The sequence below is a fragment of the Cetorhinus maximus genome, chromosome 6, assembly GCF_964194155.1.
Source record: "Cetorhinus maximus chromosome 6, sCetMax3.hap1.1, whole genome shotgun sequence".
Lineage (NCBI taxonomy): Eukaryota > Metazoa > Chordata > Chondrichthyes > Lamniformes > Cetorhinidae > Cetorhinus > Cetorhinus maximus.
The window spans coordinates 129,022,235-129,048,568 of NC_135884.1; the positions used below are offsets into that span (position 1 = coordinate 129,022,235).

Here is a 26,334-nt window from a genome sequence, read left to right on the forward strand (position 1 = left end):
GTCTCCATGCCTTTCATATCTTTTGAAAAATTTCAACTAGACAACGAGGGATGCTTCTTGTATCCGCCTTTTGCTGATCAGATGAGAAGAGATTGGCATTATGTCACTCATCAATTCCCTGGGTCTACATTTCCCAATTCCTAACCATCTCAAGAGTGATCAATTGCTGTCAGGAAAGCAGCAAGTGCAAGCATTTTGTTTTGCAGTGAAAAGGCTGCAGCACCCTCCTTACTTCTCTGATGTCATTCTGAAGTAAAATGCATTGGGCACCTGCCCCTCTATGCTAATGACCCCAGCCACAGGATATGGCAGTCAGAGCCAGGGCAGACTGGTGGGCATAAGGAATTTCAGGACTCCATGTTGAACTGAAACTAGCAGATGGGGGGATGGCTATTATCAGTAGCACAAACAGGCAATGCCAATATACAATTTTATATAGTTGCAGTTACAATTGCTACATCAGTGTTCAGTTAAGGAAAATTCTAGATATCACTGAATTAACAGAACTACAACAAACGGAAACCCTTAAAGCTTATTTTATTTAGCAATGTTTAAACATACAATATAAACAAAATCATGTTACCAAGTCTGTATACATTTTTGTAAAGATAAAGGCCCCAACATAACTAATACAGCCATTGAAACATTGTTCAACTGTGTGCAAAAGATATGGAAAATCAACATTACAAGGTGAAAATTTAGAGCAATCTTATTGAAAGTACAGTTTTATGGTGATTTATTAAGAACACTTCAGTACTTCAAATGAACAGTTACCCTTGATCCATTAATAAATTAGGCTGTCACATGACTACTGGCTGCTTACTTGCTGTTTGAATGCTACTTAGACTGTGTCCAGTACTCATGTACATTATGACATCAATCCTAGAGACATGCATGTGTAAATCATCTCTGGAAAATCAGAGTTCTTTACTATTGCTGATGTGTCTAGTTGAGTTGGCAGCTAACAACCACCATTTTAATTGGAAGAGAAAACTTACAAGTCAAACATTAATCAATCATTTCAAATTGTTATAAAGGATTACTGTTTTGTTGCATTACAAGATTTTTAATGACCTGATAGATGAATAGAATGTGCAAGACAGTGCAGGAAATTACGAAACCCAGGACACTGGTCTGCATGCCAAGCCTTGGTCATTTACCTTTTTGTATATACACCCCCACCATCTCACTCCATTCAAGGAGTTGACAGAGTTCTATTGCAGTGTTCACCTACATTCACCAAATTGTAACTCTTGTGATTACTGAAACACAGCAGAACAGGGTACTCAATTTGTGAGCTTCTGAGGAATGTAATGTATTTTCTCCCCTGTTTTGTCTCCAGTAATCTCACTGTATTACACACTTTCTCCACCAAAAATCACAGGCCAGTGACTCCAAGAACCAGTACCTTAGTTATGGGCTCCTAATGAATTACTCTATAGTTTCCTACGCCACTCCCAAGGACATCAATCCACCAGAAGACTAAGAAATTCAATGTACAACTCCTATTTGAATGTTCCAGTCTTGGATGCTCCTAGTTGAGACAAAGGACTGAGCAGCATGGAAAGTTTTGCAGCCCGTTGCTGTTGGAAGGCAACAGCGATAGTACAGCACAGTGGAATCAGAATTCTAGTCCTTCCTCTTGGCACTAGGGTGGGCAAAATGTGTTCTACAACAAAAGTTTCAGACAACTAGTTTGTGTTAACAATCTAGTTTAGAAAAGTAATTAAACAGAGTGCCTATGGAATCCTATGGTTAAAAAAACTTAATGATTTAATAAGTTTGATTTTCTATTGGTATTTGAGCCATATATAGGTAGTGCATATGGTATTTTTAAAAATAAGAACATGGAGTTGCCACACAGTGGAAGTGACTTCTGAGTAAGTTACTGTTTAAGGTTGTAGTCCTCACCCTGAAATTAGTGATATATCTGTAGTAGAACTTCATCAGACTACCTTGCTCATAATTTTAAAATGGCCAAAATGCAACCTAAAACTTTGAAATTTTTTTTGGATTCTTGTTGAATGAGAAAAGGCAGTTGGAATGCTATGAAAGTTGATACGTAGACTTTCTTCCAAGCATAGCACTTCCTGGACTGAAAGTTCAAATTTAATTTTAACATGAATGAAACAAAATGACAAAGCTACAGAGCTTTATTATAGATCAGGTTTAAATTAGACTTTAAATAGTTTAAGGATTCTCCATATGTAAATAGGAAGATGTAAGGTACTTTCTTTTGGAATACACAAGATACTTCATAAATAAGTAGCTGAAAACAATATACCCTTTGACTTTTCTTTCTCTTATTTATGTCTCAGATCACATGCAATTTCACTGATACCAATATAACACACTATCCATTCTTTCAACTTCACCTGTCATTCCTAATCATTTGGAGCACTAAGAGAAAGAAAGGTGGACGCAAATCAGCATGTTGCTGAATGTAGACTATTGAAGATCTGAGGTCATGGTCCAAAACTGAATTTGAATCATTTCTCAACCATAAGCCCTGTTTCTTTGCAAGACCCCCATAAATATAATCAGGGCATGTTAGAATAAGAATATTTGAAAGTACAGTATATCAACTACTGAGAGAAATCCAAAGAATTTTTCAAGAAAGGAGTGTTAATATGCCAGCATACATAGCATCTGGTTCAGTTATAAAGCTTTCAGATTCTAGCAGAGCTACACCAGTGAATTTAGAATTACCCCATGAAAAGTTTTCTTCTTCATTAAATTAAGTTTTCTTTTTCAAATCCTCAAATCTACGAGACAGATCATCAAAATCAATATCTTCTGAAGCTGTGGAAGTGCCACCAATAGATGCTGTTGGTAGGGTGTCAGGCACAGACGGCAACTCTGGTATTGCCAAGTTATCGTAAACAAAGTCACTTGGAGCAGCAGCAGGTCCTGGCAACTGTCGAGGTGCAGGTATTGGGGCTGAAGGGCCTATAAAATACAAATAATAAAATTTACTATATGCAGTGCAGTGTCACATCCGATAAGATTAATTATTAAAGAGCATTTTCATCACAGTGAGCCACATAAATAGATCAAACCAAAAATCTGTATTGACTTACCCGGAAGCTTGGGAGAAGGCAAATGAGGGTCAGTACCTTTAACATCATCAATCTATTAAACAACATCAATTATTAGTAATACAATCGAGTCAACTTAATTATAGCAATGTCACTACAAACTGAAAGCTGTGAGATGGTAAAGAGGTGAGCTGCTTAGAGGAATGCTCCAGCCTACATTAACCCGATTCTGAAAGGGGGTGTCAATCTCAGAGCAGACATGCAGCTTTGCCAAAATCTCTTACTTGAGGACCTGGATTAAGCAATTAATGATGGGTAAATCTAGATTATTGTATTGGACTTGGTGATAGAAGCGCTTATCAAAATCAACCCTCTATGGTAGGCCTTGGTAATCCAATATTTAAGCCAGGTAGTCCACAGTACTCCAAGGTAATGGATGAAAAATAAACCACCCAATCTGGCTCATTAATGGAGCCTAGCAGGGTAGACCTCACATGATGGGGTGGGGGCTCTTCCCAGCTCCAGGTAATCCTGGAACTAATGCCCCAAAAGATAGGCTGTTCACAATCAGATAGGCAGTGGGTTACAGCTCTGGTAAACTTCACAGTTGTAGATGCTTAAGCTCCAGCAGTACTCCAGAACACAAAGAGGGACCCAAAACCTTGGCTCTCCAAAGCACACCCCCTGCCCACCTCACCTGGTCCTCATCTAACAGCTGACCCTTCAAATACCTTCGCTGATCCCAATTTTTACCAACATAGTTAATGCTTCTACATTAGGACATAAGAAATAGAAGAGGATATTTTTTTAAAAGGCGAGGGACTAAGTGTTTTGCAAAGGGATTGTGGGTGTCCTTCTTTCACAGAAAGTTAACTTACTTAACTCTAGACAATTAGGAAGGCAACTTTAGTGCAAGGGGGTTTGAATGCAAGAGAAAAGGAACTCCTGCTGTAATTCTAAGGGCTTTGCTGAGACCACTCTCTAAGTACAGTGTACAGTTTTTGCCCCCTTATCTATGGAAGGGTACACTTGCCTTAGAGTGAGCGCAACAAAGGGCAAAGGTTCACCAGATTGATTCCTGGGATAAGAGGGTTTTCCAATGAGTAGAGGTTGAGCAGAATAGACCTATATTCTCTCAAGTTAAGAAGAATCAGAACTTATTGAAACAGTTTCTGTTCAGGCATGCCCACCTTCCTTCTAAAACCATCATTCCCCTCCTCTAAAAGCCCACAAATGCTCTGTCTGCCCTCTAATTCTAGAAATGTCTCCAGCCTTAGAATCTATCCCATGCTTTTGATTCTTCCTGTTCCATCATCAGTAACAGAGCCTTCAGTCACATCAACTTTCCTCCCAAAATCCTTTTTCCAATTTTTCAAAGCCTCTTCAAAATACCCCGTTTCAAATAAGTTTTCAGCCACTTTTCCTTAATCATTTGGAAAGGTTCAGTGCTAGGGCTTTTTTCCCCTGTAAAGCACCTTGGATTTTTTCGATGTTAAAGGTCACATATCAAATGCAAGTTGTTAGAAAGTCGACGTTAGCTCACAAAACCAGCAATCACAATGCAACTTTTTCTACTGCGAATACTCATAAAATTCCGTCAACATCTTTTGTTAACGCAATTGCATAGGAATATACACAATTTACAGCACAGAAACAGGCCATTCAGCGCAACTACTCTATGCTAGTGATTATGCTCCACATGGACCTCCTCTCTAAATCTAACTGAATCTGCTTAAACTTCTAATTTGGTGTCACACTATCAAGAAATATGAATCCTGACAGAAAAATACCATTGAGGGAAATGTGAGTGGTTATAGTGAAGGTGTTTCCCCAAAACTACATACTGCACAAAACTAACACCCATGTGACCACTTAATTCATCACCCATTTATTTAGTGAGATAGCGTTAGCTTAATGTAAGTGCTGTAAAAATACAAATTTAAGCTTCTTAAACTCTATATTTAAAAAAATTAAAATTCTAAAAAAAAAAATTAACTGATAAACAGCAGTAAGAATAGTCTTAGTATTCTGCGACTTAAGATCAGACAAAAAGATGCAAGTTTACATAAAATCTAATGTCAAACATGACAACAAATAAATAAAGCACAACTGTGGCTTTTCTGAATAAATTACAAATCAAAAACATATTTAATAATGTATTAATAAATCACCAGTTCAATTTCAATGTGTTGTGCATTCAGAACACACTTCAAATGCAGAGATTATTTATTAAGGGCTACAGATTTTCATAGGATACATTTGAAAGAAATATATTTTTGATTTTTACTCAGGAAAGCAATGTATTTCTTGAAAATGTTAATATTTAATTGGCCCTCCAGAAAATGAGACAAGCTGGTAAGTGAAATGATTTTCAGTATTCCTTTTGTGCATATTTGTATTTAATAATCAGTAAGACAAAATTTATACAACACATCAGCATGCTGGCCATAGCTCCCAGAGGCTTCAGATCAGATTTTGCTGTCAGAGTGTATCTAACCACATCTTCTGTTAGTTAGATTTACCCTTGCAGGTTTAGATTTTTAATTTTTTTTCTGCAGCAAAATAATCAGAGCCTGAATGAACAGGGCAAGCTACTGTGTAGCTCCATAACCAATCAGACCAAAAGATTGTCAAATTAAAAGCTCAAGGGGTGAGAAGGAACTTAAAATTAGAGTGGTGAATTCAATTTCAAATCAAGTATGGAAAAAGAAATAAAGAGAGGGAAAGATCAGTTTAAGAAAGAAAGAAAGAGAGAAATAGAAAGGAAAAGTAAAAAATTAGATTTTACATTTTTAAAACCTTAAGGAATGAGACTCCACAGTTATAATAGCTCATTTTCAGTGCCGGAAAGGTTGTTTGGAGTAAAATGTCAGACGTTTAAATGGCCCAATATTTTGATGGTTTACATCTCTTATGCACAACAGTAGGAATACTGACTCTGTAACATCATGCAAGATTATGAGTCAAAACAGCATGGCTGAGGTGCAATGGCGTTAAAAATGTTAATGTATGGTTGAAAGCACTGGAACAACAATTAAAACATCTTTCCTGATTATCCATCTTGGCCAGGCTCAGGTCTGCTCTTGCGAAATAGCCTCAGGAACTTACAGATTCATATGTTGGTGGGTGTGTTGGTATTGGAGGTGGGTTACCCCCCATGATAGGTGGCTGGAAGTTGTTGAATGGCTGATAAGTGTCCACTGGCAAACTATTATCCTAGGAGAAACAAAATGCAGGATGAAATCAAATACCAAGCATACCATTCCTCCCAATGCAACTTTGATCTGTTTTTGTTGATTATCACAGCGTCAAAATATCTGGGTTACACTTGTTTATGGTTGCTGTATATCTTGGTCATCTCACAGACACACACAAATTATCAATTGATTGACCCACTCAACCAATCCATTCTCCAAGTCACGTAGAATGAGATGTTAGTTGGAAGTAAAAGAACAATAGCATCCTTGCTTGTAGAAGGGACATCATCACGCAACAGAAATGCTTGTTTTGTTAAGCCAGAGTATTAAACAATCCTTCATCATAACAAGTTTCAGAAGCATGCAGACCATCACATACACTTGAAGAAAATCCTTAGCAATGCAGGTCATGACTGGATTTGGTTAATGGGCATGTAACTCTTGACAGGCCTCTTCAGGACTTTTGTTTAATGACCCATCCCCAGCATGGACAACATTAAGTCAACACAATTGGAACTGGTTTAGAATCACAAAGAGACAGTATGATTCAAGTTATACCCTGCATACTATGCATGATTATCCTCAATCCTCAATCATTCAATCCTCCCAGTTTTCACCTCATCGCATCCAAAGTTCTGCTGGCCACATCCCATCCCACACCATTCCGCTCACTTATCACCCATAGTCTTTCTGGATCACATTGGATCCTATAGCCTGATGCTCCAAATAGAAAATTAAATGTCTTCATGGCTCCACTTTTCCCTATTGCCCAAACTCTGTTCCTTTGACTCTGGCTTCTATTGTAGCACCCAAACTCCCCACCCACTACCAGCTCCAACACCAACGTTTACTTCACAATTGGTGTCCATGCCTTCAGCTTTCTAGGATCTACAAGCTAGAGTTTCCTATTTAAACTGCCTCCTTCCTTCCTCTCTATGTTTAAGGCCCTCCTTAAAACTCCCCTTTTTGATCAAGCTCTTGGTCACTCCTCCTAAAATCTCCTCTGTCTCACCAACCATTTTTGTCTGATTACACTTCTGTGAAGTGCCTTGTGTCATGACCATGGATCCTATCCCCACATTACTTACTTACTGAACTTTTAAGTAAGGCATGTCTTTTTTGAAAAAGGACATACAAGCAAAAAGTTGGCTGAGACTCTAAGGTAACCACTTGTTGGAAAATTCCTATGTGGATTACTTGGCCAACTAGTTCAGACAGAATGGAATGTCGCCCGGCCTACTTCAGACAGAGGCACTTTAAAGGAAAAGATACAATGCAAACTGAACTGTAATCTCCTGTGGTTGTGGAGATAATGGAAAATGATTACCATCTCAGCCGAAACCACCACCTGTTAAGTTGTATCCCAGATTGTGAACATGAACCGAGTTGAAAAGAAAACAGATCTGGATGAGAAACATTTGATTTTTCCCTTCCAGGACTACACAAGGAAAGGGGTTTTAAAAAGCCAACTACAACCCTAGTTCTGTGTGCTAGTCTGGTCTTCTGTTCTGGTGCATGTGTGTTGTGAAGGTCACAGCTGAAAAACACCAACCGGGCATCCCTGCGCTTACAGGTTAAAAAAAATTCTTTCTGGTTGCTGGAACCAAGTCACAAGTCAGCAAAGCCACAGTCAAAAAGGAAACAGGACAACTCCTTTCAGTTAGCCTGCAGAGCCAAGAATCTCCAACTCAACTGCCAAAGTCAGCGGTACTGGTATCATCCCAACTTAACGGCCACAACATTTCACCATCCACTCCTCACAAACAAACCAAAGGATTGGTATTTATATCTTATTTAACTTTTATTTTGGGCTCAATTTCTCATTTCTAATCTGTGTGCATGTGTGTTGCATTTATTATTTTTTCTTGCGTTTAGTAACTAATAAACTCACGCGTTCTTTAACTCAAGAAAGCCTGGTTAAATTGGCTCCTTTTAAAACGTAAATACATTTGTACTAGGAAAAGGTATCTACAAGGGAAGGGACCCTTTTTTAAATTAACCTTGTTGCGGCCAACCGAAGTGGTTGAATAAAGAAAGGGAGCTAGTTCATCCCTCCTCACTTGGGGACTTAACAATTTGGGATACCACGCCTGGGATCATAACAAATTGGGGGAACCGTGCCCGGGGACTGGTCGTTAACACTTAGGATCCCTTTTTTCAAAGGTACTAAATAAAAGAAAAATTGCCTTTCTCGGCAGAAGCGAAGAAAACTGGACATGGAATTAAAGGGTAAACTGTTTCAAACATACTTACTGGCCCCTTTCTTGTAGGGTATGAAAAAGGTATAGACGGTGTTGGCATTGGCATAGGCATAGGCATAATGCCTGCAGTGGGTGCTGTGAATCCTCCGCCACCTCCCGCACCAGGTCCACCCTTTTTAATGTCATTATCGACATCAATCAAATCTGCTTCCACTCCAACTGGGATTTCACCCTAGTAATAATAAAGAAAAACCCTTCATTTAGTGAAGAATATAACTGTACTACATAATAAAGCACTTTCTTCATACAAATTTCAAAGTACCCATCCACAAGCCCAAAAAATTACATTGCACACAGTATTGTAATATTTTTTACATTGGAGCACTCAGTTAATCATACAGAAGGCCACAGCAAGGGTGCAGAGATTTACTAGAATGATACCAGGAATGAGGGGCGAAAGTTATGGAGACCCTATAGAGCTGATATTGTGCTCACTAAAGCAAGAAAATATTAAGGAGATTTTTAACAGGAATATTCAAAAATTATGAAGGGTTTTGATAGAGTAAATAGGGAGAAATTGACAAGTGTCAGTAACCTGAGGACATAGATTTAAGGTAATTATAAGAACTCAAGGTGGAGAGATGAGGAGAATATTTTTAATGCAGTTAATTGTTATGATCTGGATTAAACTGCATAAAACAGCTCAAAAGAGAATTTGGTAAACACGAAGAGTTGAAAGAACTTATGAGGAAAGTGCAAAGGAGTGGGACTAATTGGATAACTCTTTAAAGAGCTGGCACAACCACAGCAGGTTCTATGGCCCTCTTCTGTGCTGTATGATTCTTGTGGTTCTAAAAGGTCAGAATCACAGCTTGCAGAATGCCTGTGATCTTAACTACGCCTACAAAGTACACTGATTGCTAAAATAAGTTAATACTACACAACACATTACCAAAGCAGTTAAAAAAGAACCTTAATTTTAGAATTAAAATTGTTTGCCCATTCTTTAAGTACCATGATTTACTGAAAAATCAGCAAATTCAGAATACAATTTTGCAATTTTCACAAAATCCAACCGCATCTTCAGGAGATGAAAGATTGTGTCAAGTTGTTCTCAAACTAGGGCGGGTCATGGTAAATTTGTACACATACATAAATATTGCTCACATGGATCGGCTTTAATACGGTGGGGGGGACATTTTAAATAATAGAACCAGGCATCTTTCACAACATTAAAAGACTGACTAGCACAAAGCCTATACAGTACACAGTTCTGATTTCCTTTCTTAAAGGAGGACATAATTATCTTGGAGGAAGTGCAATAAAGGTTCAACATACTAATTCCTGGGATGAGGGAATTGTCTTATAAGGAGAAATTGAATACGCTAGGTCTATACTTCCCCAGAATTTAGAAGAATGAGGGGTACAGTAATCTCAGTGAAACATACAAAATTCTTAAAGGGCTCAACAAGATAGATGCTGTGGAGTCTAGAATCAGGAACCACAATCTCAGAATAAAGGATTGTCTATTTAGGACTGAGATGAGGAGAAATTTCTTCAAAGTGTTATGAATCTTTGGAGTTTGCTATGGAAAAGAAGATAGGAACTGGAGCAGGCCATTTAGCCCAACATGCCTGTGCTTCCATTTAATAAGATTCAGTTACGAAGATAGATTGGAGAGGTTGGGACTGTTCTCCTTGGAGAGAAGGCGGGTAAGAGGAGATTTGATAGAGATGTTCAAAATCATGAGGGGTCACGACAAAGTTGATAGGGGGAAGCTGTTCCCACTCGTAAAAGGATCAAGAACATGAGGGCACAGATTTCAAGTGATTTGCAAAAGCAGCAAATGTGACGCGAGACAAAACTTTTTCACACAAGTGGTTTGGGTCTGGAATGCACTGCCTGGAAGTGTGGTGGAGGCAGGTTCAATTGAGACATTCAAAAGGGCATTGTTATTTGATTATGATGATGATTATTTGAATAGAAACAACATGCAGGGGTACGGGGAAAAGGCAGAGCAATGGCACTAGGTCATAAAGCTCATTTGGAGAGCCAGTGCAGACATGATGGGCCAAATGGCCTCCTTCTGTGCTGTTAAAATTCTGTGATTACGGCTGATCTGTGACCTAACGCCACATAAATATTTATTAAGGAGAAAAGGCAGTTATCAATCTCAGATTTAATATTTACAATTGATCCTGCATAAATTGTCACTTGCAGAAGAGTGCTCCAATCTTATCCAAACATTTATGTGTAAAAGTGGTTCCTAATTGCTCTCCAGAATCAGCAAAATCAGCAAGGTCCAGATCTAGTTTTTAGGCAATGTCCCCTAGTCCTGGAGTCCCCAGCCAGAAGAAAACATTTTCTCTATCTCCCCTATCTGTTCGCCTTAATATCTTGAAAACTTCAAATTAATCACTCCTTAACCTTGTAAATTCCAGGAAATATAACCCTAGTTTGTGTAATCTCTCTTGCAATTTAACCCTTGGAGTACATATATCATTCTGGTAAACCTATACTGCACTCCTTCCAAGGTCAATTTATCCTCCTAAAGCGTGGCACTCAAAACTGTCACAGTACTCCAGGTATGGTCTAACCAGAACTTTGTATAGATGAAGCATGGCCTCTACCCACATGTATTCAAGTCCTCTAGATATAAAGGCCAGTATTCTGCTAGCCTTTTTGATTATTTTCTGCACCAATTCATGACATTTTACTGATCTATGTACCTGAACCACCAAATTTCTTTGGATCTCACTGTTTCTGGCTTTTCCCCACTTAGAAATATACCCTGTTCTATTCTTTTTAGATTCAAAGTGAATCCCCCCCACATTTTCCTACACTGAAATCCATTTGCCATAGTTTGTCCATTCACTTAATCTGTCAATTTCTCTTTGTAATTTTATGCTTCCATCTACACTGCTTACAATGCCACTTATCTTTATGTCATTGGCAAATCCATGTGTGTGGTTTTTTTAACCCATCATATAAGCCATTAATAATTATGCTGAATAGTTGAGGCCTCAACACAAATCTATATGGGTCACCACTATCATCACTGTCATCCTGCCAATTAGAATACTCGACCATTATCCCTACTCTGTCACCTGCTGCCCAACCAATTTCCTAACGAGGTGAATAATTTGCCTTCAATTCCAAGGGCTTCAACTTTAACAAACAGTTAAGGTGTCAGCTGTGGCTCAGTTCATAGCACCCTCGCCTTTGAATCAGAGGGTTGTGGGTTCATGTCCCACTCCTGGAAACCAAGAACTGTGATTGTACTCGAAAGAGTTGCAATCTGTGACTGTTGATAACTCAAAAGAATTTTTTTTTTTTTAACAAACAGTTTATTTATATATAAAACCATAGAATGTTTACAGCACAGGAAGCAGCATTTGGCCTGTCAAGTCTGCGCCGGCTCTCTACAAGAGCAATCTAGTGCTACACCCTGGCCTTTCCCCATAGTCCACAATTTTCTTTTCTCTTCATGTACTTACCCAATTCTCTTTTCAAAGTCTTGATTGAAAACAGCTACCGCCACCCTTTTGGGCAGTGTATTCCAGGTTATGACCACTCGCTTTCTAAAAAGTTATTTATCATGTTGCTTTTGGTTCTTTCGATAATCACTTTAAATCTGTGTCCTCTGGTTCTTGACTTATGAGGGATTTTATCAAATGCCTTCTGGAATACCATATAACATCCATAGACGTCAGAATATTTTAGTCACCTCTTCAAAAATTTCAATCAGCTTCATTAGGCATGGCCTACCTTTTACAAATCCATGCTGGTTCTCTCTGGTCAGCTGAAAATTTTCCAGGTGTTGCCATCTTATCCTTAATTATCCCACTAATTTCCTCGACAACAGATGTTGTTCTAACTAGTTTATCATTCCCTTGTTTCCTCCTCCCACCTTTCTTATATAGCAAAATGACACATGCAATTTTCCAGTCTAAAGGAATGGTTTCCAAATCGAGAACATTGGAAGATTATAGTTAATCATCTGCAGTGGTCTCACCTACTTCCTTTAAAACCCTGGGATGAAAACCATCTGGTCCTGGAGATTTGTCGCTCTTTCGCACTATATTATTACTTTCTTCTTTACTGTTATTTTGCTTATGTTAATTTTGGCAAGTACCTGTCCCTGATTCAATAATAGTTTCCCTGGGATTTCCAGTATGCTGACCTCTTCCTCTACTGCAAATTCTAATGCTAGGTAATTATTCAACATATCCACAATTCCCATTGACAATATCACTGTGATCAATTTGGCAAGTAGCGTCTTTGTTTCTTATGCGTACAAAATGGTTCTATATCATACTACTGATCTTCTGTCATTTACCTATTTACAGACCTGTTCAGTTTACGGTAGACAGTCCCTGTCTCATCGTCCTGAAGTCAACTGTACCTAAATCTAGAATCTTAGTAGCTGTTACACGTTTCTCCCTGTCAAACATCATATTGAGTTCAATCATATTAGATAAAAGTCCATGCACCATTATGCTGCTTGCTCGTTATTAAACCTAATATGACATGCCTCCTTGTTGGTTCTAGGGCATATTGTTGCAGAAAGTTATCCCTACACACTCAAGAAATTCACTACCTTTCTGACATAGATGCTCAGTTGTGTATATTCAAAACAGAGATTGACAGATTTTGAAGACTAAGGTAATTAAGGAGTATGGGGATACTGTGGGAAGGTAGAGTTGAGTTAGATCAGCCAAGATCTTACAGGATGGGAAAGCAGACCCGAAGGGATGAATGGCCTATCCCTGCTCCCAGTTCTTATGGTTTTATGTCTTAAATGTTTCTTTTCAAAAAATAACTGCAATAATAAAAAATAAGCACAATATAATTTTGATTATGCAACACTGGTAAATGTAACAGGATGAATAAAATAGTAATCAAGGTGGTTTACTGTCTCAGCTTAATAAAAACCATTTCAAAACCTTTCAAGTTATAGCATTAGAGGGGATGAGGATAGACACAAGACAAAATGCTCTCAGCTTCTACATTCTATTTTTTTTATACAGACTAGCCTGTTGGTTTTAATTTATGACTCTTAACCACTTAACTGTTTGGCAGCTGTAAAAACATTGTACTTTTTGACAGACTTGCCTTTTAAAAGAAATTTGGAAACAAAAAGATTGCTTTAAATTTGGAAACAACTGTTTCTGCTGAAAGCTAAACTGCTACTAGACAGCTGCATGTTAGAACCAAAAACACACTTAAAACTGCAAACATAGGTCAGGATTTTCCATCCCAATCGTGGGTGAAGCAGCACCCCAGCCAGAAGTCCGTTGGCTTATGGCGGGACCGGAAGATCCCAGAGGCAAGTGGGTGTGGAAAATCCCGCCCATAGAAACAAAATCACTATGTTAAAAACGAGAAAAAAAACTCCCATCATTTTTTAAGGAACCTGGAGAGAGAGAGAGAGAGAGAGAGAGAGAGAGAGAGAAGAGTGGGGGAGGGGGGAGTGTGGGAGAGTCCACTGGGACCACATTTTGAAGACTTTTTTCATAGCTTAATCAGCCATTTCTTTTAGTATATTTTCAAAATAGTGGGGTTAGATTGACACCTAGGGCCTTTTGGGGAGCAAGACCAAGGATTGGAAGCAGTAAGGGAACAAAGGCTCCGAACAGCGCTTTTTAATGTAAGGCAGTCACATTTGGCCACGACTAGTGTCCACTTAGATTGAGAGAGCCATAGAGAAATTAGAAAAACAGCAAAAATATTTAGCTAGGTAATTTTTTTTAACGGTTTAATGGATGAAGAACACACAGAAGTGTTAATTTGATGATGTCAAACATTAACTTAAAATCTTAAAAATTCAGATGTCATGTGAAACAGAGGCTTCAGAATTTTTGCGGGTTCTTTAGTAAGCTTGAGTAACTGGGAGATGCAATGGGGAAGGGCCACAGTCCCAAAGAATGAAGGGCTGCAACTACATTTTGAAAGGCTGGGAGAAATGTATGCATCTTTACAATAACTTACATTTATATAGCACATTTAACATAGTAAAATCCCCTAATGTGCTTCATAGGACCACATTCAGACAAAAATGAACACCGCATTGACGGAGGAGACATTAGAACAGGTGACCAGATAATTGGCCAAAGAGTTAGGTTGTAAGCAGTGTCTTATAGGAGGAGACAGAGCTGGAGAGATGATATGGGGTAGAGAGGGAATTCCAGAGCTTAAGGGACCTAGTTGAAAGTAAAGCCACCATGGGGGTAGGTAAGGCTGGTTAGGAAGGGTTTTCCCATTATAAATATTTACATAAAAAGGATATTAAAAAGCATGACTGAATCATGACAATGAAAGCAAGGTTTTGTAGAGAGGAAGCATGTACCATATGAAATGTTCTTAATATAACTGACTAAACAATTAAGCAGTTGAACTTCATTTAAAAATAAACTACACTACACTGATTATTCACCCTTGGGACTACCATTAATGAACTGGGCGAGTATAGGTTGGAGCTTCAGGTCAGATTGCATCTTACAACTGCTGCCACAGGAAACAGTAGTCAAATGAACTACAATCATGCATACCATGACAACAGAATCAGGCTCATATGGAACGTTGTAGTTCTTTGCTATCTCGATTAAGTATCTCTCCACGAGGATTTTGGGTGGTGCTTCAACACTTAGCTTGAGCATAAGCTGAAAAGGAATGCAATCAATGAGAAAACCAGGCAAAAAGGATGAAAGCATAGAAATTCAAGAGTAGCTACCACAGCTGGTTATAAACAAACAATGCAAAACAAAAATTAATTCTCACTTTTTGTGAAAGTCCATCAAATGATCAGACCTGCTATATAAACAAACTCATACCGGGCTAATATTACCTGTACAGCCCTTTTTTAACGTAGCTGCATTTTAAGGGAAGATACTAATGAGTCATGATGACTTATTAAAACTTGCTAGGTGTCTATACCAGCTAGCAATAATTATCAACACATGCACATTGTCAATTGCAAATTGTAGAACCAGAAAATTACAGTGCTTCTCAGTTTCAGAAGGTGTTGTGGTGAGCAAATTCTAGAGCAATTTAAACCAAAAATGGTCATTTTCAGTAAAAGAATTCAACTAAATTTAAATCTTCAGAATTAAAAAAAATTATGTTGAAATGACTATAACAGTATTTGGAATTTTATTCATTTAATTTTACCATGAAGTATTAGTGTTTTAATGACAATTATTAAGAAAATCATGGACTAGAACTTCCATTCCCCGGGCAGGTCACACCCCAACGGTACCCCAGAAGATGTACTGGGGAAACACCCTGGAAGTCCTCACACAAGGTGTGCATGGGAATTGCCTGAAAAGTTTAAACTTCCAATGGGCAATTAGCCTACACCGGGAACCATCTGATACTCTGATTTAAATTTGAGACTTCAGATGGTTCAGACTCTCTTAGCAGACTAGTTATCAGGATTAAAACCACTTCTAACACCTGGGTAACTATAGTACTATCCCGACCACCCACCACTGCCCAAGTAGCACCCCCCAGCCCCCAACCACCCCCTCAACAAAACCCCACTCTCTCATCTACCCTCCCAGCCGCCGACTAAGCCCCCACCCCCAGCTACCCTCCCACCCCCCAAATCCTGCCCCTACCCCCTGACTACCAACTCCCCTCGATCCATCCTACCTCTCGACCCATCTGACTGCACTCCCTCCCCCACCAATCCTACCCACTCTCCTTATACACTTACCTTCTTCCTGGTTACTCAAAGTGGCTGGGACCTTTATGTTTACCTGGTTTACCAAGCTACTGCTGTAAAAAGGGGTATGGTTTCACTTTCCCCAACGATCCTGTCTTGCACTGGAAGGAGTCCTGAAGCAGCTGCGCTGCACATTTCCCACCAGGCCTGGGTTGGAAGAGCAAGCAAGGAGTATGCAGTTCCCGACCTAGGTAAGTGAAAAGGTGCAGAGTGACAATCTGACTGCGATTGCCACTCCTCGGCAGCTCTGGCTCCATATATTTCTAAAGAAGGATGAGCTCAATGAGACAAATTGACTCCATCATCTATTCTTATCTTTGCAGTAAGTACCAATATCTGTAACTTTTAGGGGTATCATTCCATTCAGTGTTTCATGGAACAAAATCTTTTGCCGTGTTAGTTAAATAATGGCAGAATACTGTATGAATCTAACTTTGAGGGGTACAGCTATTCAGACTTCCTTTCAGTATGCATATTTGTCAGAATTTGTATTTTGCAATAAAGAAGTGTACCATCTTCCTCTGAGAAAAATTTTCTTTTTTAAATTAGACTGCATTTACCCTCTCATTCACAGTCCCTATCTGGTTTGTTCTGCAAAGTTTTCCATACTCCTTGCTGTATTTGGCACACAGCTGATCTGAAACCTACAAAGAAAGAAAACAGGGTCTTTATCAAATGTTGCTATATAGATTTAAGCAAAGTCTCAGAAATCTTGGAAGGGAAAAGAAGCAAAACGATAACTCCTGGAGAACTTAAATTAATAAGCAAATGGTGAAACTGGCAGTATCATTTAGAAACAAAGGTTGTTTTCATTTTGAACCACAAATATTTTAGTAAAACATAAAGCGATTTTACACCATAGCTCTGATAAAAATGTTAAATATTTCACATTTTGGAAATCAAGGTCAGTGCACCAGTGATGATAAGTGAAGGAGTGCAAGTATGAAACTCAAAAGTTGTCAAGGTTTTTTTTCTCATAAAGATAGTAGTATCAGAGCCATTATCTCTTCTATTCTATGGGTAAGGTTAACTTTAAAAAGCCTAAATGAAACTTTTAAATAATAAATTAACTTACCTGTTTCCATTTACCAAAATCCATTTGCTTTCATGGTTGGAAAATCCTACCCAATTGTACATTGTACACTGCTGTTGCTACTTGTTTATTCCACGATGGGAATACTTTGAATAATGAATAAAGAATCATCCACAAAGATAACCTTGCCAAAGTGGGAAAGATCTGCTACAGCAGGCCAGAGTGTAAGTGTCAAGCGTTAAGTAAATTTTGCATTTATGCTGCTGGTTTGTTGAAGTAGGCAATTTCATTGCCACTCAGGCTAATATACCCTGAGGCAGCTCTGTAATGCAAATCCATTATTATAGTCTCTAGATGGAGTAAACCATTAGCATGAGGCCTACAGACCAATCCGTCTAAACAGGACAAGTTACTGAAGTGAATTATTTCCATAGGAATAATTTATAGCAGCAATGGAAAGTGAAAATGATCTCTCTTCCAACAGTAGTATTTTTTTTATAGAAATCCTATGGTATCAACTCTGAAATAGGTTAATGCAATGTCATCAATTACATTTCATTTGCTGATATATATGCTGTCAGGCTAAATACAAATTTGAAAGCAAAGAAACATAGATATACAATCTAAAATTGAGAGAGTTTCTTCTCATATTTACTTCAATTATTTTGGATATATAGATTTGTACTAGGTCTGCATTCTCACAAACCATTAAACAGCAAACAGAACAACACAAGCAGCACAATATGGTCAATACAACACAGAAGTGACCTGATTAACCTTCAGCAATGCCTCTTGATCCTGGGATCTACTCCTGAACCTTATGGCAATCAAATAGCTTCCTGGAAATTCCTTTAGCTTCCCTTAAATCAACGAGCATCCCATGGCAATTGGTTAGTGTGCAAAACACATCTAATTCCCAAATCATGAAAATCTATGCAAAAGTGGTACTTATACACACCGTTTTACAGAAATTAAAATGTACAACAGCAGCAATGTTCTAGATCTAGTAAAACAAAACATAACAAATAAGGTCACTTACAAAAGTACGATTAAAAATAACAACATTTCATTGTTAAAAAAAACACAAGTAAATCCCACAAGAGTAATAAGTTTCGTTTTAGGGTTAAATCACACTACTTTTAACAATCAACTCAAATCAGTGCCTTTGGCCACTGCTTTCTATGCTGTCAAATCTACCCTTCCCAGACTATTTACTCATTTTCTTTTAGTGCACAGGATGAAATCATTGAGCATGAAAAATGTACAGGGTTTGAAACCAATACAGATAAACAGATCCATACAAGTAGAAAAGTTCAGTGTAAATTTATCCTATTCTACAAATTCTATCCCCACTTTTCCAGAATCAAACATGATAAATTATTTGAATAATGACCATTTCTGACAATCTTTTAGAGACATTACATTCAACTTTCAGTAGGAAAGTTTGTGCATGATAGCATAAACCTGCAGCACACATACCAACCTTACACAGATCACAATAATGACTGTAAACATTCCATTAATATCTTCAATTTAAAATCATTTGGGACAACTTAAGAAGCTATCCAAAAATTGAATTAAAAAGAGTATTCTTCTGCTAGCCAATTTTTCTCCACCAAAACTCAGGTATTTGGTTAGTACATTATACAGTTTGATCATGTACAGTAATGATCATGTGCTCCTAGTAAGCAACCTTGCTCACTCAGAGCATGGATGAGAGAATCAGCCCTACTTCAGGCCCACGCTCCATTGAGCAAAGCTTCTTGGGGGAAACACAGGATTACTGAACCTGCCCTTGTGACCCTTTCACCTCTACTACCACATACAAAGCTGAAATCAACCTTCATTCTTAAAGGTATAAAATCAAATATCAGAAGTCAGCAAGGACTAGAATTGGGGAAGGTTTCTCAGAGTCTGCCTTGTTTTCTAAGGATGGAAAGTACAATGAAAAGTACTGCTTGCCACTTAAGGTCAGAGAAATTGAGGAAAAGGTTAGAATTGCACACAAGTTAAAATACAAGAGTAATCGGGTTATGGTTGCTAACACAAGCCAATCTAGGCAAGCTAACATCAATCACACAGTATCACTTATGAGTTAAAAAGTAAAACAAAATAAATAATGCATACAATACTTGATACTATATATAAACTATCAAGACCAACAAACCTGGTTATAAATATTTTCTAATGCTCTATTTATAATCACTGACTTACAAATTGGCACCAGCATCTCACTGCAAACTTGGACATGCAGAATACATGCAAAGCAGCAGAAGGATATCGTAGCCTCACTACGTCCACCACCATTCACTGCTACTTACTATTTTCAACTCTGTTACTTCAGAATGTAACCTTGGGGCAGCCCAGATTAGTGTAGAGACTGCCTCTGCCAGACCTGGGTCCAGTTCCCTGAGTGAAAAGGGGCAGATGGAGACATAAATCATCCATAATCCATTTAAAAGATTACTTACAACTCTCAGTTCAGCTACTTCATTCTGTAGACGTGGGGCCGCCCAAATCAGAGTGGAAATAGATTCACTGAGGCCTGTATCAAGTTCCCTAAGTGTATATGGAAAGAAAAATAAGATTATAAATAAAACACATGTCCTTTGGCTTTTGCAACAGGCTGTTCAATATATTTAGCTTTTGTGGTGCTTCAACAACCTTCTTAAATAAAAATCAGTCAGCTGTTCACCAATTTAAGCCCATCTAAATTAAACTACTGAGAAATTACCTGCAGGGTTTATTTTCTCAATATGAAGTGCACACACTCTTCCAGTGAGGATACAGCCCCTTACCCAATTCCAAAGAAAGTTTCTGAAGATTGGCAACGGCATTACTTCCAGCCTATTCTCAAAAGTACATGGGTACGAGTGTTATACCAGTTAAAACTGCAGCTTACCAGAAGTGCTTGCCCATCTAGGACCATGCTACTCACTGGGGCACAGCTTGTAAAATTATGAGTCAAGATGGAAGAACCCCAGACTAACTGGCATTTCTAGCCTTTCAGGTGCCATTACTGAGCCAGACTGGCTGGTCAATCATGACTACACCCTGGAATACTGATTGAACTGGTTAAGGTATCGGATAACTGGGTTTACTATACAGAACTAACATAGTTTACCTTCCCTTCCCACCCCCCCCACAAATTCCACCACCCACTGCTCCCATCCACAACAGAATAGTCAATAACTAGTTGCCAGATAACTGACGAGCACAGATCAGAGCCTGTTCTAGGTGGTTATAAATAGAACAGATTTTACTTTTGACAGAAAACAAAACTTTGAATGCCTTGTCTTGACAAATAAGGGATAGCAGTAAATATGAATATGCAACTAAATACAATATAATTTACTAACTTAACATTATGCACAATTTCTGTTAACCAATTCTTTCCAATCCGATAATTCCAGTGTTTATAAACATTTAGATGCTTCAAAGAGATAGGCGATTGCGTTAATCAGTACCATTAGCCATTTCACTTATAAATCCTTTTTTTATTATACTGTTTAAAGCAGTAGCTTTGGAGTTTCATTAAGAATTCTTTTACATAGGAAAGTGGTGAATGGCTTGTCCTAAGGCATGAACATTGAAACCCACACTACAAGCAATAGTTACTGAGAGGCAGTTAACAGTATGTAACAGTTGTACAGTGTTGGCAGAACATGCAAATGTCAGCAGCAACAATGCAGCACTCTCATTGATTTTTCTCCCCTACCTTGCTCCTCTCCAACAAAATAGTTCTGTTACAAATTTAAAGTTAGAATCGTGTGGCCTTTCATTTTTAGTTGAGTGAAGCACTAATATTTTGCTGGTTAGCCACATATGACATTTAAGACTAGTGAAAAACTACATACACAACCAAAAGCCTGCAAGTTTAGTACAATAATATAATGTGCCATTTTTACATACTTCATTGATTGGATCATGCCAAAGCGTGCAAGCAACAAATCACAGTACAGCTCCAGAATTTCCATAGCTTCCACCAAGTAGTCCTCTCGAATGATATGCTCAACACGGATTCGAGCCCTTTCATCCTTCCCAGTTGAAAGATAATCTGCAATTTCCTTCCTGGCCTTCTGCGCTAACTCAGCTGTAAGAATAATCAAACAATAACAACGGTGCTGTGTTTTTCAAAGCCTATCTTTTGTATTAAACATTTAACATTTTATGTAACAGGTAACTGGCAGTGTATTCTGTAACTCAAAAAGCAGGTTTACACACCAACAATTATCCTGGATCACGATGTATAAGTCTACCTTTGAAGCCTCAAAAAATCCTTCCAAAAACAGGGGTTGACATATATGCCTAGTATAAAATGTGAACTGCTAGCATTGGTATAGGTAATTGCCCGTTTGGAGTGTGAAAAAAAAACCATATTATTGAATGAAATTATTCTACATGGATATCTTTAACCACAATCAAAACATCTTAAAAACCGTCAAATTCATTGTCTTAAGCATCCAACGCAAAGAATTCATAGAATTCATCTGAGTCACTTTGGCTACGGCATCATCATAAGGGTCCTGTTTTGGCTCAGATTTGGCACTTTCAGTTTCAGAATCATTGCCCTACAACAAATCTTCCTCTCCACCCATTGAACTGGATATTCTGCATTTTTTGAATGACCTGATGACAGTTTGTGTATTCATGATTAGATGACCAAACCACACAAAACGTTAAGCAGGGCAGCACGTGTATTTCCACTCATTGGGATGGTTTTTTTGTTCGTCAACCATCCACCTATTCCATTCAGGTCTTGGTCTTCTACCTCAACACTAGGTATTTTTGTTAAATAAAGCAGCTACACCAACTAGCTGCTGTTCTGAAATCTTTGTTGGACTCAGGGTTTGACTTGAGCCACTCAAGTACATATCTACGCATTGCATTTCTGGTAATGATGTAACCGTTCTGACGATTTTCAAGGACCATTCCGATACATGCTTCTCAAGATCAGGCCAATGGCTAGTCCCTGTTCTCATGGCGTATTTGGTCTTAGGCATCTTCTTCAGCGCGGATTCCTTCTTTTTCCATTCTGGTACCAGTTTTTCACTAACACCGAATTCCTTCACTGAAGCACAGTTATTTGACAAATTAGCAAACGTTTTGACTTTTAGCTTGAACCCAGCTTCTAACTTTATTCTTTTTGCCAGAGGATCCATTTCTGTTTGCTACGTGCAGTCTGCTGTATGGGTGTATCTAAAGCTCCTGCGTGTCTTATTGGCAACAAGGCCCATGTCGCCTGCCTGATCCCATGCATCAACTTATTGGGTGAGTAAAACATGCATTCATGAGGTGAAAAATTGAAGCCGACTCTAATGGGAGTACAGCATTTCTTAGTAGAAAAGGGATATCAACTTATATGCTGAGTATAGGCCTAAACATGAATTTTGGCGCTGAAAAATGTGGTCATCTTATACTCCAGGTCGAGTTATACACCACAATCTACAGGAGGGAGGTGGTGTTATAGTGGTATTGTCTTTGGACTGGTATTCATTGGACTGGGTTCAAATCCCACCATGGTGAAATTTGAATTCAATAAAAAAAATCTGGAATTAAATCTGACGATGACCATGAAACCCATCTGATTCACTAATGTTCTTTAGGGAAGGAAATCTGCCGTCCTTACCTGTTCTGGCCTACATGTGAATCCAGGCCCACAAAAATGTGGTTGACTCTTAAATACCCCATGCTTAATGCCACTTTCCTCTGATTTGTATTTTCCTAAATCTCTTTAGCAACCTTCTCAAAACTCATTTCTTCAACAAAGGACTCTCCAATCTTGGTCTGGAACCCATATTTCTTAGCCAGCGACACCCACATGAACGAATAGAAAAAAAGTAGACCTTAGTGATCCAGTTCCACTGCGTACAGGAAATGTTTTATCAATTGAGTCATTAAGACAACATAGATAACGATCAGTAACAATATCAAGCAGAAAGCTTTTAATAATTAAATAAAAGAAAAAATACCTACTTTTCTTCTTCTCCAGTAGCTTAAGCCTGTTGATGACAAGTCGCAGGTTGACCCGTAACCGTTCAGGTCTAAATCCTGATCGCAGCATGACTGGATCTTCAAAATTGAATCAGCCTAGTGGAAATTTTAAAAGAGCAAGCTCTAAGCAACTAAGGAAAGAAAATGTTTCATCTAGGTTTTAATATTCATCTTCTAAATGACAGCCAGCTTTACCAGTTAGCAACTTACACTAAATGCAAACACAGCATTTGTGTTGGTTTTATCCTTCCATCTCCTTGCTAATCCAATTTACCAAACTTTATGTCACCTAAATCCTGTATTTTCATCCTCATTTATAAATGTTCCCATGATCTTATCCAACCCCCATCTCTCCAAACTTGTTCAGTCCCATATCACGTGCTGAATGCCACTTTCCTCTGATTTGTATTTTCCTGACACTCCCTCTCTAAATCTCTTCATCTTTAACAACCTTCTCAAAACTCACTTCTTCAACAAAGGCTGCAACTGCATCTCCACTCTTAGGCTGGCACCCATATTTCTTATGCCCATTTGTAAAACACCTTAAAGTATTTTTACGCTAAAGGCACAATATTAAAACAGGCCATTAAGCTCAACCAGCTTCCTTCAGGAACAGTAGTCCTATCCTCATGTGCCCATCAATTTATACCCTTTTCCTTCGATCACCTATCTAATCTATTCTTAAATGCTAACAAAGTTTCTTGTTTCAATCACTAACCCTGCTCAGTGATAATGGTAAGTACATGATCCCTGAATACTCAGTCCGCAACCAGAAGAAAGTCACTCCCTATTTACAATCAAAATAAATGTCCAGTCTTAGGTACTGGTTGAGATATAAATGTTGGCTAGGAAAACCAGAAGAACTCCTTTGCTCTTCTCCAACTAGTACCAAGGGATCTTTCATCTCCACCTCAGAGTGCAGACAGAACCTCAGTTTATCATTTAATCTGAATGACAACACCTTCAAGTGTCAGCCCAGGTGATATGTTCAAGTAGAAAAACAAAAATACCTGGAAAAACTCAGCAGGTCTGACAGCATCTGCAGAGAGGGATACAGTTGACGTTTCGAGTCCTTGTGATCGTTCATCAGAACAGGATGAAGGGTCATACGGACTCGAAACGTCAGCTGTATCCCTCTCCGCAAATGCTGTCAGACCTGCTGAGTTTTTCCAGGTATTTTTGTTTTTGTTCTAGATTTCCAGCATCCACAGTATTTTGCTTTTATCGATATGTTCTAGTGTCTGGAGTGGGGCTTGAACCCCGCAAACCCTCTGACGAGACAAAAACAAATAGAAAATGCTGGAAAACTTCAGCTGTTCTGACAGCATCTGTGGAGAGAAAGACAGAGTTAATGTTTCGAGTCTGTATGACTTTTCTTTCGAGTCATACGGACTCAAAATGTTAACTCTGTCTTTCTCTCCACAGATGCTGTCAGAACTGCTGAAGTTTTCCAGCATTTTTTGTTTTTGTTTCAGATTTCCAGCATCCGCAGTATTTTGCTTTTACCCTCTGACGAGAGTTGGTATCATTCAGCCAAGACCTGACACCTGACAAAATTTCAGTACTGATCCAAGCAATGTTGTTTTTGGTATTTTAACTATATTAAGGGACCTCAACTAAAAAGCTGGTTTTACCAACAACTCTTTGACACTGAGAAAAGAATTTAAAAGTTTCTCCAGCTCGATCGGGGTCACCACCAAAGCCAGGCTCCCAGGGTTAAAGTTGATCACCCAATACTGGGTAAAATCAGCTGAACTGCGTGCAAACCCTGAAACTTTATTTACAAAGCGCGGACCCCTTAAGTTATTTAGTTTAGGCCCAAAGAGCCCCATGAGTATGGGAACGCGGAAGTGAATTGCGGAACATCAAGAAGCCGCACTCAAGGAGGTTTCTGAAACCGCGCTGCCGGTGCCCGGGGCCGGGGAACACATCTCTCCCCACCCCATGACTACCGCAGGTAGGACCCGGTGAAACTCCCCCTCCTCACTCACCTGGCCGCCCTCAGACTTCACCGCCGACCGAAACCCCGGTGACGTCACCGGTCATCGGCCACCTGACCTCGCCAGCGCACCGGACGTGACGCGAAGTCTCCAGCATGTGCGCATGCTCAGGCAGGAAAGTCAGAAACAAGATGTTGCTAAGTAACAGTGTTGTTTTTTCCGTCACCGGTCACCTGAGGGCGTCCCAGTGACGTCACTGATCACATGACTCCCGACACACACACACACACACACACACACACACCACCTCCCCCCACTAGTAAATCGGACGGTCTCTAGCAAGTGCGCATGCTCAGGCAGTAAAGTCAAGAGCAAGATGTTGCTAGGTAACAGAGTTGTCGTTGGATCCCAGGGATCAGCATTCACTGGTAACTCGCATTGACAGGATTTACAGCGTGAAGGTAAAAAACGCAGGGACAGAGCAAAGAGTTGGAGTAAAATAGAATTTACTGGGCAGCATTATCTTTTAGTCAGTACCAGTTAGGTTCCGGTACTTGCCACACTTATATCCACATTTCTTCCCCTCCCACATTCAAAGAATCATCCTCCACCCCTTGCAGCTTAAAATGCTTCCAAACACATCTTCCCTTCCCCTCTTTCAGCAATCCAAAAAGACCATTGCCTCCTCCACAATTTATACACTCTTCCCCATCTCTCCCAAAACCCCTCACTCCCCACAACATCTTCCAATGCCAGCCCACCACTTCCCTTCCCACCCTCGGGGGCCCCAAACATTCCTCCCAGGAGAAACAGCAATTTACTTGTACCTCTTTCAATCATTTAGTCAGCCAAACCTGCTGCTGAAGAATGCAGTTTCCTCTACATTGGGTAATACAGACTGGGTGTTTGCTTTGCAATTCAGTCTGCAGGCCTTTGGTACAATCCTGGGTGCTGCACTTCAGGAAAGATGTCCACGCCCTGGAGAGCATATAGAGAAGTTTACCAGGAAAACAGTAGTGATGAGGGAGCCCAGTTATGTGTGGAAATTGGATAATTTGGGATTATTTTCTTTCGAACAGAGAAGGCTAGAAGAAAGACCTATTGGAGTTATTCAAAACTATTAAGGAGTTTTTAGACAGCAAACACAAATAAACTTCTCTGGCAACTGAGTTGGTAACCAGAGGTCAAAGATTTTTTTTTTAACT

At 39.1% G+C, this 26,334-nt stretch overlaps 1 protein-coding gene across 1 annotated transcript; it reads right to left on the bottom strand.

Annotated features, from left to right (window-relative positions):
- Positions 1–520: 520 nt before the first annotated feature.
- Positions 521–25,263, bottom strand: ist1 (IST1 factor associated with ESCRT-III). The gene is made up of 10 exons (XM_078544525.1): positions 25,181–25,263; positions 23,172–23,285; positions 21,108–21,288; positions 19,667–19,754; positions 16,723–16,806; positions 14,988–15,098; positions 8,489–8,668; positions 6,147–6,254; positions 3,081–3,132; positions 521–2,949 (listed from the first exon to the last, which is right to left on the bottom strand). Exons 2-10 carry the CDS (start codon positions 23,257–23,259, stop codon positions 2,738–2,740), a joined length of 1,104 nt encoding a protein of 367 aa, XP_078400651.1. The 5' UTR covers positions 23,260–23,285; positions 25,181–25,263; the 3' UTR covers positions 521–2,737.
- Between the last annotated feature and the right edge of the window lie 1,071 nt (positions 25,264–26,334).

Bases quoted from the DNA above. Each gene is read 5' to 3' on its own strand.
- ist1 (XM_078544525.1), bottom strand. From the start codon at position 23,259: ATGCTGCGATCAGGATTTAGACCTGAACGGTTACGGGTCAACCTGCGA. The intron at 21,289-23,171 runs GTAGGTATTTTT...TTATTCTTACAG, and splicing joins GCTACTGGAGAAGAAGAAAA to CTGAGTTAGCGCAGAAGGCC. The intron at 8,669-14,987 runs GTATGCATGATT...TATTATTACTAG, and splicing joins AGCCTGATTCTGTTGTCATG to GGTGAAATCCCAGTTGGAGT.